General features: G+C 43.4%; 1 protein-coding gene across 1 annotated transcript in view; it reads right to left on the bottom strand.

The window, feature by feature from the left end:
- Nucleotides 1-2548: 2548 nt before the first annotated feature.
- The window catches only part of GRK1 (G protein-coupled receptor kinase 1), a 125299-nt gene continuing 113989 nt past the window's right edge, over nt 2549-13858 (bottom strand). Inside the window, exon 7 of the mRNA XM_077299693.1 lies at nt 2549-4119. Within this exon, the coding sequence (XP_077155808.1) occupies nt 3842-4119 (278 nt within the window). The 3' untranslated portion in view covers nt 2549-3841. The remainder of the gene's footprint in view (nt 4120-13858) is intronic.

Consider the following 13858-nt stretch of genomic DNA (forward strand, 5'->3'; position numbering starts at 1 on the left):
CGTCCCATCTCAATTCCAGTCAATTTTGCATTGAAAAGTCAAATGGCACTCCTTCGCTTCCGAGCTCTGCCATGCGCCCAAACAATGGTTTATCCCCACATATGGGGTATCAGCGTACTCAGGACAAATTGGACAACAACTTTTGGGGTCCAGTTTCTCCTGTTACCCTTGGTAAAATATAATAAATTGGAGCTGAAGTAAATTTTTTGTGAAAAAAAGTTAAATGTTCATTTTTATTTAAACATTCCAAAAATTCCTGTGAAACACCTGAAGGGTTAGTAAACTTCTTGAATGTGGTTTTGAGAGCCTTGAGGGGTGCAGTTTTTATAATGGTGTCACACTTGGTTATTTTCTATCACATAGACCCCTCAAAATGACTTCAAATGAGATGTGGTCCCTAAAAAAAAAAAGGTGTTGTAAAAATGAGAAATTGCTGGTCAACTTTTAACCCTTATAACTCCCTAACAAAAAAAAATTTGGTTCCAAAATTGTGCTGATATAAAGTAGACATGTGGGAAATGTTATTTATTAAGTATTTTGTGTGACATATCTCTGTGATTTAATTGCATAAAAATTCAAAGTTGGAAAATTGCGAAATTTTCAAAATTTTCGCCAAATTTCCATTTTTTTCACAAATAAACGCAGGTAATATCAAAGAAATTTTACCACTATCATGAAGTACAATATGTCACGAGAAAACAATGTCAGAATCATCAGGATCTGTTGAAGCGTTCCAGAGTTATAACCTCATAAAGGGACAGTGGTCAGAATTATGAAAATTGGCCCGGTCATTAACGTGCAAACCACCCTTGGGGGTAAAGGGGTTAATTCCCCTATTAAGGGAAGCTGAATATATTGGAATTACTGTGATGATTTCTTCTTTGGGCTGATGCAGAAAACCATATTACACATCTCCCCTTGAGAAAGCATTCCGCGAAACGCGCATCTGGGCGTTTGTGGTACCATGGATGGGCACTTCATTCTGACATGGGTATGTCTTAGATTATGTATATGATATTTTGCTTTGCACTTTTGGCACTATTAGCACTTTATGATCTGTTATACCTAGTATTAGCAAGATATACTATATATATGTTTTCTCGTAGAGATATTTGTTACTTAGTCTTTGCACTAACCCATAACCCGATACTTTTCCACTCTACCATGTGTGGTTTACTTGAGTATACTCTTTTCCTCTCACTCTGTGTATGTTATTTAATATTTTAATGAATTTTTGTGTTATATATTCTCTAATAAAATTATATTTTTATATTATACCTCTTTTTTGAATGGTGTGTATGGATACTTGTTATCCAACTTTTTGGCTATAAACCATATTTTCAGTCCAAGTGCCATGTGACAAAATATCGGATCATAATTGGACCAATGTTATTCCTCTGTCTAAGGAAAGAATCGCAGCATGCACAAATCTGATATTTGGATTGCAGTCGGCAATGAAAGTCAATCAGCCTGTGGAATGGAGAAGATGGAAAAAAAAATTTAATTTTCTCCACATCTTAAAAAAATAGATCAATCTGTAATCAAACTGTGATTAAACTCTGATCATAATTTGATCATAGTGTGATTAGCAAAAGCGCCCCTACTTTTTCAGATGAGAGAACATACAGTGGTGTGACCCTAGCCTTTCAGTAGCATATGCTTGAATTTTTGCACACCTCAGTCAGATGTATGAGACTGTTGCATAAATCTGCTGTGCGTAACCTTATTGGTAATATCAGTTGGAGCAATCTTCTAAAAGAAAACATTTTAAAAAGTAATAATTGAAAATTCCAACAAGATGACAACTAATTGTCTAAGAAAACCATTAATTTTTCTCATTTTTAATTTAAAAGTTTACCAAAGTCACACCATACAGTATATTTAGCGGTATACAAAGCAGATATGTTCATATTTCAAATGTACATGTGTAACGAAAGCAAAAATGCAAAGCAACTACCAAATTTTGTGGATTATAAGACTCACCAGATTATAAGACGCACCCCAAATTTTGAGAAGAAAAATAGGAAAAAAACCCTTTTTTTAATAAAATAGTGGTGCTTCCTATAATCCACGTGTCTTATTGCTTACCAAGTGTGGTGGCTGTGGTGAAGCGGGATCCCAGGGTCGCCGCTGGAGGGGGCAAGAGTGGAGCGTTGCTGCAGGCCACAGCCTGTGCATGTGCCGCCCCCGGCTGGCAGTAATTTTCCTGAAGTCCAGTCCACCGCAAAGGAAAATCTAGCAAAAAATTGCCTTTCTCTATTCAAATCCTTATAAAAAAAATGTTCTCAATAGTGGAACACAGCAATAAAAACAAAACTATTTTTTTCAACTGATGTTTGAACTGTTAAGAATGTTTTAATAAGGATTTAGATAAAGACAGTACCTTTTTATGATGCACTGTTTCAGAAAAGATTATAAATTAATGTATTTAATTATTGTAATAGTTCAAACTTTTATTATAAATATTGTTAACTTATTCTCGTTTTTGATAACAGGATTATTTTCATAAAATATTTAATCTAATAGGAAAATGCAGCTGTAGCGATAGTGTTTTATAAAAGGCATCCTATCTCGTTAAGACGAATGGCACTGTGTGTAACACATCAAGAGGAAATGCCGTCTTTTAGATGAAAAGCTTATCAGATGAACTATCTATATATCAGTCATTTTCATATTATGATACTAATACATGATTAAAAATAAGAATCAGTCATTTTCATATTATGATATTATACATGATGAAATAATGAGAATGGGGTAAATGATTTAAAGAAAACAAAAAAAAAATAACATTGTATACAGTTTAATTATGGTAATTTTAGTTTCCAAACAAAGAGACTATCTTTCAGGCTTAGCTTTTGCAATAATATCCAGATGTATTTTAGTATACTATCATTTTCAACAGATAAAACACCATGAAAATGTAATATACGGCTCCAATACAAAAACAAAAGACTTTGTAATTTACATCTCATCCAAAGGCAGTCCCTGAGCTGAGATCTTAACAGCATTGTGTTACTTAAAGTACAGTAGTTCTCTCATGAATACTAACTCATGAATACCTCCTGCTGAAATGTTAAAGTAACAAACTGAGTTCAGCTTTGGACATTTTTATGCTTTCTCTTATTTGCTTATATTTATCACAATTTTAAAATTAAAATCTTCATTAAGAGCAGTGAACACCTTTGCAACCTTTACTCTGCATTAATGCAACAAAATTAAAGTATGGAGTAACTTTATAAACCATGTTAAAAATAATAAATATTCTACAATTTGACAACACTTCAGCTCTTAGGCAAATGTATGTGTCTCTATGGTTACAGACTACAAATAACCTCTGTGTAGTCATGTAATGCAATCAACTTATTTTTCAGTTGTCTCTTATTTCTTGCTAATGTACATTTGGATATCAAAAAAGCATTGAAACTACAGCTTTTCTTTAACCAAATTATGTGCAATCAAAATTACAACTATAGCTTGTTCATAAGGTTGTATAGTGAGCATGCCAGTGCTGGCAAATCCAAAGTTAAGAAAGTATTTTATAATAATAAAACACCTTCTTTTATAAGAAAAATATAAATGTCTTCAGTAAAGTTATAGAATATTGTTTTCTTGCAGATGGTTTGCATCTGTGCTCCACATATAGGCCTCTTTTTATGTATGTAATACATTCTTAACTAGGGAGGTCGGGAAAGGCAAGTGTATATGCCATAATATAATGTCTTTAATTAAGTGCTTCATCGTTCTGAATATTTCAGCAGACTAATGTGATGTTTTAACGTTCAGAAAAATAGATATTTAACTTTAATTTAACAAATCTGAAGAAGGTGGATAAATCTTTCTATGCAATTCGACATACTCCAGACTTAGTGGAGTTGTCATTAGCAGTGGAATGTCGCCTGACGTCATTCACTTCTTCATTCAGTTCATCGTAGATACCAGTCTCAATCATTTCTTCTTGCCATGGTATAGGAATATTGCCAGAAGCAAATTCATCGAAAAATTGCTTATCATTTTCTTCAAGGTTGACTCCTTTCACTGTCGAAAACATTCCTACATCTTGAATATCCTTCGCATACACTGTCTTGGAGTCAGGGGTAAAAGGTGGTGGAAGTATACCTGTCGGATTGAACGAAAGGAGTGAAATGTGATTTCATAAAGATTCAATAATCTACCTTATACTATACACCAAAATACTGTACAATACTCTAATCTCCCACAACAAAACCTTTGAATGTTGCATGATGAGAGTAAGGAGTTATCAAGATGTCAGGCTTTCATGTACGAGTTTTATCCACACCAAAACATGTCCGATTTTGATCTAAGTCATGGATCAAACTCACCAATGCAAGTCCATGAAAATATGGGTTCATCAAAAAGCACTAGGATACCATCCATGTGCCATGCATGTGCTGTTTGTTTTCCACTGACTGTTTTATAGGAGAAGCTTGAGAAACCCCCATTAGTTTTTTGCAATACGGGAAAGAACTGTTAAAACTCTGATTCTCTCAGATGAGGAGAAGATGGAGAAAAACATTCTCCATCTTCCCCATTATATGAAGTTGCGGAAATCGGACTGCACTCAGGTATCATCCGAGTGCAGTCCAATGCTTCCCATGCACTCAATGACTAGCATGGTAGAGTGCGATCCGAATATCCGAGGAAAAAAAAATCGAACATGTGCAGAGCCCCATAGCATAACATTGGACCAGGTGCAAACCAATGTTTGTTTAACTTTGTGGGTGTAGAGTGAAAAATGTGGATGAGCTCAAGAGGTATGAATACTTTTTCAAGGCACTATATGTTCTCAGAAAATGACTCAGTCAGTAGTTAGCTCAAGTTTTAAATTATTTTTAGAAAATATTTAATTACTAGTAAAATACCCGCAACAAGTTCGCTCGTGGAAAATATGTTAAATTGTTGGTTATGGTAGCTAAAGTAAAATTTTCAGTATCACCCTGAAACTGACATTTTCAGAGTGCTACAGTAAAAAAATGTACACTTTAAATATTTATTATTTTGGCATTTTACTAATTTGTTGTAACATTGATGTTGAACAACTTTTTTTTAATTTCAACATTTTTAATGATTTTACATATTCAATGCATATTATGTAGTATAAACTATTACAACTATCTTTTGAACTACTTTTTATCAAAAATGAAAATGTATGCATCTTACACAAACATATAAAACATTTATACCCAATTAACAACATAGTGCAACCCTTCCCCCCTCCCTCCAGTGTAATCTATAAATAGTTCGTGGACAAAAGAGTAAAATTGGTTTATAGTTAAACAACTATCTATTGTAGTGCTTTTTGGTAAACAATGTTTCTGGTTTTACCATCAAGTGCATATATGAAAAGATTTTTGGGGTTACCCACTCTACAGCAAGCAACGTACAACTGTTCATGTGAAAAAAACTGGCTCTCCAAATTAATGCTGGCTAGTGACTACATTAAGTGATTGACCTTGTGCTTTGTTTATCATTTTTAGTTGCTAGGATTGCACGTTCACAAAGCCACTGATGGTTGTTAAAATTGATACAAATATCAAGGAAAGCTTGGTCAATAAGTTCCATTACCGAAGATGTAATTTCACAAAAATCTTCCGGAAAGTAAATGAGACCAGTAGTGGAATCAGTAGGGAACCTGTCATTTCTAAGGCAAAGTAGCTGGTGCGTAAATTTGTCCACAGTTGCATTTCCCATCAAATGAACCTGCATATTAGTGGTAAGAGTTTGCTCCTGAACATGTATCCACAGATAAGAATGTTTTAGACAGGCATTCAGCTCATCCGCTGGTGTTGCATTAAGAACAGATAATGTCTGGCAGAAGTCACCTGCAAAAATTACAACAATTTCCCCCATTAACCCCTTCCCGACCTTTGACGCCACGTAGGCGTCATGAAAGTCGGTGCCAATCCGACCCATGACGCCTATGTGGCGTCATGGCGGGAATGCTTCCCTGCGGGTCCGGTGACCGGGGTCATTCAAATGTCACCGTACCCGCAGGTGCAGGGGGACCTGTACTTCACCCCAGGGGGGGTGGCTTTGCCCCCCCGGGTCTACGATCGCTCCCGGTGACCTTTTTTTAACCCCCTCCAGCTCTGATTGGAGCTAGCGTCCTTGTGACGCTAGCTCTCCAATCAGACCTGGAGGGGCGGAGTAAAATAGCTCTGTCCTCGTTCTCCAGACTCATCCCGTTGCTGGAAGCTGGAGAACGAGGACCCTTCCCTCATACCTCCCGCCGATCGCCGCCGATTGCCGCCGCTGCCACTGCTCTTGCCGCCGCCGCTTGTACTCCTGCCGCCGCTGCCGCCTGTGCTCCTGCTGCCGCCGCCAGGTACTCCCCTCTCTGCCATCCACCTCTGCGCTCTGCCCCCCTGATCACCTTCCACCCCTGATCACCCTCCCCCCCGATCTTACCCCCTGCCCCCCTTTTCAACCCCCCCTGCTGCTGCTGCCAGCTCCATCATCCCAGCTCCCCTAGCTCCTGACAGCCCCCGCCTGTCCCCTGGTGATCACCCCTTGCCCCCCTGATCACTCCCTGCCCCCCTGATCACCCCCTGCCCCACTGATCACCCCCTGCCCCCCTGATCACCACCTGCCCCCCTGATCACCCCCCGCCCCCTGATCACCCCCTGCTGCTGCCGCAGATTTCATCTGCTCCTGCTGCATTGCCTCAGCCCCCCCGTGCCTGACAGCCCCCGCCTGCCCCCTGGTGATCACCCCCTGCCCCCCTGATCACCCCCTGCCCCCCTGATCACCCCATGCCCCCCTGATCACCCCCTGCCCCCCTGATCACCCCCTGCCCCCCTAATCACCCCCGATCACCCCCTGCTGCTGCTGCCACTGATTCCATCTGCTGTTGCATCGCTTCTGCCCCCCCGCACCTGACAGCCCCCTCCTATCCCCCAGTGATCACCCCCTGCCCCCCTCATCACCCCCTGCCCCCCTAATCACCCCCTGCCCCCCTGATCACCCCTTGCCCCCCTGATCACCCCCCCATCCCCCTGATCACCCCTGCTGCTGCCGCTGATTCATTTTGCTGCTGCTACTGCATCGCCTCTGCCCCTCGCGCCTGATAGCCCCCTCCTGCCCCCCCTGATCACCCCCTACCCCCCTGATCACCCCCTGATCACCCCCCGTCCCCCTGATCACCCCCCGTCCCCCTGATCACCCCCCGCTGCTGCCGCAGATTCCATCTGCTGCTGCTACTGCATCGCCTCTGCCCCCCCACGCCTGACAGCCCCCTCCTGTCCCCCGGCGTTCACCCACTGCCCCCCTGATCACCCACTGCCCCCCTGATCACCCACTGCCCCCCTGATCACCCCCTGCCCCCCTGATCACCCCCTGCTGCTGCTGCCGCCGATTCCATCTGCTGCTGCATCGCCTCTGCCCCCTGCGCGCCTGACAGTCCCCGCGCGCCTGACAGCCCCCTCCTGCAGTGGAAAGTTTCACCAAACACTCGCACATACACACACGCACACTATAATAAAGTTTTTTTTACACACACCACACACACAATGTCCCGCTCATCCCAGTCATCCCAGTCCCAGTCACAAAGGCTGTACTCAGCTGAGGAGGCATATTCCTTTCTTGCCTCCGAAGCTGATAGTGAGGGTGAGGACCCCACTTTTCTGTATTCCTCCCACTCTTCCTCCTCCAGTGACACGGACTCGCCACCCCCAAGATGTCGCAGGACGAGAAATCGCCCGGAGCCCAGCGGAGGAGAGCTGGAGCCCAGGGGAGAAGACACACAGCCAAGGGTGAGTATCCCCCAACCTAGTGCTAGTCACGCCCAACCTAGCACTAGTGCCCTCACCTGGACCCCCGTCCCTGAAAATTTTGCTCCACGGATTCCTGATTTCATTCCCCAATCAGGAATCCAATTTGAGACTGCCAACCTCAGGGAAATAGACTTTTTCAAAGTCTTTTTCTCCGAGTCAATTGTCAGTCTCATGGTGGAGCAAACAAATTTGTACGCCCTGCAATTTTTTGCCGAAAACCCAAGTTCATCATTTACTACTTGGAATCCCGTTGACTCCGTAGAAATGATGAAATATTGGGGACTGGTCCTTCACATGGGGATTGTGAAGAAACCAGAAATTCGCCAATACTGGAGTACTGATATTTTATATCAAACTCCAATATATGGCATGGTTATGATTCGCAAACGTTTTGAGGCGATTCATAAATTTCTTCATTTTAGGGACAACACTGACATCCTTCCCCGCGATGACCCGAATTTTGACAGACTGTTCAAAATTCGGCCTGTCATCGAACACTTCAGGAACAAGTTTGCTGAAGTGTACATTCCCCAAAGGGAAATTTATGTGGATGAATCCCTCATCCACTTCAAAGGGCGGCTTCAGTTCTGTCAGTACCTGCCCAGCAAACGGGCAAGGTACGGGATTAAGCTCTATAAGCTCTGCGAGAGTACCTCAGGGTACACGCTCAGCTTTAGAGTTTATCAAGGAAAGGACAGCAGTATCCAGCCCCCAGAATGTCCACTCGCTCTGGTGGTGAGTGGGAAAATAGTGTGGGATTTGGTTCACCCACTGCTTGATAAAGGTTACCATCTGTACGTTGATAACTTTTATACAAGCAGCCCACTCTTTCAATCCCTCTCTGCCAGAGCTACCGTCGCTTGCGGTACTGTGCGCAGAAACAAGAGGGGTCTCCCTTTGTCGCTAACTGAGCAGGCTCTCCCAAAGGGTGAGAGCCGGGCCCAATGTAGCGGCAACATGCTTGTGGTCAAGTTCAAAGACAAAAGGGACGTCTTTTTCTTGACCACAATAAATGGTCCCGGCACCACGGCCACCACCGTTCGAGGTACCCCAGCACAGGTCCACAAACCGGACTGTGCCCTGGGGTACAACAAACACATGGGGGGAGTTGATCTTTCTGATCAAGTCCTCCAGCCCTATAGTGCCATGCGGAAAACGAAGGTGTGGTATAAAAAACTGGCTGTGCACATCGTACAAATGGCACTGTATAACGCATACGTGCTATCACGATGTGCAGGCCAGACCAACAACACCTTCCTTCAGTTCCAGGAGGTGGTGATAAAGGCCCTGATGTTTGGAGGCGAGGAAGGAGCGGGCCCCTGCACCCCTGGAACTCAAGGTTCCCGTGTGGTACCAGGGCAACATTTTCCCTGTGAGGGGAGAGCAAAAGAAAGGTGCCGGGTGTGCTATAAAAGGGGGATAAGAAGGGAAACTCGTTTCCAATGTGAAACGTGTCCCGACAAACCTGGACTGTGTTTGAATGAATGCTTCAGAATTCATCACACGTCCGTGGACTAGCCACATCCTGATATTCCACTACAGAACTCACCCACACCAGGCTGATATACACAACACCACACACACACACCAACCTGACGTACACTACACCACACACCAACCTGACGTACACTACACCACACACCCCAACCTGACGTAGTGTACGTCAGGTTGGTGTGTATGGCGTAGTGTACGTCAGGTTGGTGTGTGGTGTGGTATAGTGTACGTCAGGTTGGTGTGTGTGTATGGTGTACACTACACCACACACACCAACCTGACATACACTACACCACACAACAACCTGACGTACACTACACCACACACCTTACCCTGACGTAGTGTACGTCAGGTTGGTGTGTATGGCGTAGTGTACGTCAGGTTGGTGTGTGGTGTGGTATAGTGTACGTCAGGTTGGTGTGTGTGTATGGTGTACACTACACCACACACACCAACCTGACGTACACTACACCACACACCAACCTGACGTACACTACACCACACACCCCAACCTGACGTAGTGTACGTCAGGTTGGTGTGTATGGTGTAGTGTACGTCAGGTTGGTGTGTGGTGTGGCATAGTGTACGTCAGGTTGGTGTGTGTGTATGGTGTACACTACACCACAAACACCAACAGGACGTACACTACACCACACCCCAACCTGACATACACTACACCACACACCCCAACCTGACGTAGTGTACGTCAGGTTGGTGTGTATGGTGTAGTGTACGTCAGGTTGGTGTGTGGTGTGGTATAGTGTATGTCAGGTTGGTGTGTGTGTATGGTGTACACTACACTGCACACACCAACCTGACGTACACTACACCACACACCAACCTGACGTACACTACACCACACACCCCAACCTGACGTAGTGTACGTCAGGTTGGTGTGTATGGCGTAGTGTACGTCAGGTTGGTGTGTGGTGTGGTATAGTGTACGTCAGGTTGGTGTGTGTGTATGGTGTACACTACACCACACACACCAACCTGACGTACACTACACCACACCCCAACCTGACGTACACTACACCACACACCCCAACCTGATGTAGTGTACGTCAGGTTGGTGTGTATGGTGTAGTGTACGTCAGGTTGGTGTGTGGTGTGGTATAGTGTATGTCAGGTTGGTGTGTGTGTATGGTGTACACTACACCACACACACCAACCTGACGTACACTACACCACACACTAACCTGACGTTCACTACACCACACACCCCAACCTGACGTAGTGTACGTCAGGTTGGTGTGTATGGCGTAGTGTACGTCAGGTTGGTGTGTGGTGTGGTATAGTGTACGTCAGGTTGGTGTGTGTGTATGGTGTACACTACACCACACACACCAACAGGACGTACACTACACCACACCCCAGCCTGACGTACACTACACCACACACCCCAACCTGACGTAGTGTACGTCAGGTTGGTGTGTATGGTGTAGTGTACGTCAGGTTGGTGTGTGGTGTGGTGTGGTATAGTGTATGTCAGGTTGGTGTGTGTGTATGGTGTACACTACACCACACACACCAACCTGACGTACACTACACCACACACCAACCTGACGTACACTACACACACCAACCTGACGTACACTACACCACACACCCCAACCTGACGAAGTGTGTCAGGTGGGTGTGTATGGCGTGTACGTCAGGTTGGTGTGTAGTTTGGTATAGTGTATGTCAGGTTGGTGTGTGTGGTGAATACTACACCACACACACCAACCTGACATACACTACATACCTTCCACACGCAACATGGTGTCCGCTAATGATTGGAGCTAATTTTCCATTCAAAAAGTCAAATGGCGCTCCTTCCCTTCCGAGCCTTGCCGTGTGCCCAAACAGTGGTTTACCCCCACATGTGAGGTATCGGTGTACTCAGGAGAAATTGCCCAACAAATTTTAGCATCCATTTTATCCTGATGCCCATGTAAAAATGAAAAAAATTGAGGCTAAAATAAAATTTTTGTGAAAAAAAAGTACTTTTTCATTCTTATGGATCAATTTGTGAAGCACCTTGGGGTTCAAAGTGCTCAATATGCATCTAGATAACTTCCTTGGGTGGTCTAGTTTCCAAAATGGGGTCACATATGGGGGAGCTCCAATGTTTAGGCACACAGGCGCTCTCCAAACGCGACATGGTGTCCGCTAAAGATTGGAGCTAGTTTTCCATTCAAAAAGTCAAATGGCGCTCGTTCTCTTCTGAGCCTTGCCGTGTGCCCAAACAGTGGTTTACCCCCACATGTGAGGTATCGGTGTACTCAGGAGAAATTGCCCAACAAATTTTAGCATCCATTTTATCCTGATGCCCATGTAAAAATGAAAAAAATTGAGGCTTAAATAAAATTTTTGTGAAAAAAAAGTACTTTTTCATTCTTATGGATCAATTTGTGAAGCACCTTGGGGTTCAAAGTGCTCAATATGCATCAAGATAACTTCCTTGGGTGGTCTAGTTTCCAAAATGGGGTCACATGTGGGGGAGCTCCAATGTTTAGGCACACAGGGGCTCTCCAAACGCGACATGGTGTCCACTAAAGATTGGAGCTAATTTTCCATTCAAAAAGTCAAATGGCGCTCCTTCCCTTCCGAGCTTTGCCGTGCGCCCAAACAGTGGTTTACCCCCACATGTGAGATATCGGTGTACTCAGGAGAAATTTCCCAACAAATGTTAGCATCCATTTTATCCTGATGCCCATGTAAAAATGAAAAAAATTGAGGCTAAAATAAAATTTTTGTGAAAAAAAAGTACTTTTTCATTCTTATGGATCAATTTGTGAAGCACCTTGGGGTTCAAAGTGCTCAATATGCATCTAGATAACTTCCTTGGGTGGTCTAGTTTCCAAAATGGGGTCACTTGTGGGGGAGCTCCAATGTTTAGGCACTCAGGGGCTCTCCAAACGCGACATGGTGTCCGCTAAAGATTGGAGCTAATTTTCCATTCAAAAAGTCAAATGGCGCTCCTTCCCTTCCGAGCCCTGCCGTGCCCCCAAACAGTGGTTCCCCCCCACATATGAGGATTCAGCGTACTCAGGACAAATTGGCCAACAACTTTTGGGTTCCAGTTTCTCCTTTTACCCTTGGGAAAATAAAAAAAATGTTGCTAAAAGATCATTTTTGTGACTAAAAAGTTAAATGTTCATTTTTTCCTTCCATGTTGCTTCTGTTGCTGTGAAACAACTGAAGGGTTAATAAACTACTTGAATGTGGTTTTGAGCACCTTGAGGGGTGCAATTTTTAGAATGGTGTCACTTTTGGGTATTTTCAGGCATATAGATCCCTCAAAGTGACTTCAAATGTGAGGTGGTCCCTAAAAAAAATGGTTTTGTAAATTTTGTTGTAAAAATGAGAAATCGTTGGTCAAATTTTAACCCTTATAACTTCCTAGCAAAAAAAAAAATTGTTTCCAAAATTGTGCTGATGTAAAGTAGACATGTGGGAAATGTTATTTATTAACTACTTTGTGTCACATAATTCTCTGGTTTAACAGAATAAAAATTCAAAATGTGAAAATTGCGAAATTTTCAAAATTTTCGCCAAATTTGCATTTTTTTCACAAATAAACGCAAAAATTATCGACCTAAATTTACCACTAACATGAAGCCCAATATGTCACGAAAAAACAATCTCAGAACCGCTAGGATCCGTTGAAGCGTTCCTGAGTTATTACCTCATAAAGGGACACTGGTCAGAATTGCAAAAAACGGCAAGGTCATTAAGGCCAAAATAGGCTGGGTCATGAAGTGGTTAAACAATCAGTTCCCCGCAGATCTTTCATGGTGCAATCAAGGGCCTCGACCGCTTTCTTGTGCACCATGGTACATTCATCCCAAACAATTACTCAGAAAGTTTGTAATACCTTAGCTTTCCCAGAGCCCTTAGTGATATTACAGACAAGAGTTTCCTGGCAGCGCTAGATTAAAGGGCAATCCTAGTGCTGAATGAGCCATGCGCCCTCCATCTAAAAGAGTGGCCGCAATCCCAGATGATGCAACAGCCAAGGCAATGTCATTGTTTGAGCGAATATCTGCAAGCAGCAAATTAATTAAAAATGTTTTACCAGTACCTCCTGCTGCATCTAGAAAAATTGTCCCCCATTGACACTGGAAATCTGAGCCATAATTGCCATATAGGCTGAACTTTGGTCATCAACCAAAAGAGGCTTATTTAAATATGACAAATTCTTTACATTTTTCCAAATCATAGCTTTTTCTTGCAGAATATCTCTGTTCATAATATCAAAGTCTGGCGTGGCACGTGGTACAGGCAGTATTTCGGAAAATACCACGTTGGAGGTTTTTGCTTTCAGCTTGCCTAATTCCCTGAAATCATCTTTAAGGACCTTCCACCTACCTCTAACTTTGTCATTTGTGCCAATGCGCACCATGACCGCTGGGTCCTCACCAGCCCCTCCCAGTAATCTGTCCACCCGATCAGCTATGTGTCGGACTCGAGCGCCAGGTAGGCAGCACACCGTTCGACGATCCCTGTCTTTGTGACAGATTGCCCTATCTGTTCCCCTAATAATTGAATCCCCCACTACCAGCACCTGTATTGCCTGTCCTGCT

This window comes from Ranitomeya variabilis, chromosome 3 (assembly GCF_051348905.1).
Source record: "Ranitomeya variabilis isolate aRanVar5 chromosome 3, aRanVar5.hap1, whole genome shotgun sequence".
In the NCBI taxonomy this organism is placed as follows: Eukaryota; Metazoa; Chordata; class Amphibia; order Anura; family Dendrobatidae; genus Ranitomeya; species Ranitomeya variabilis.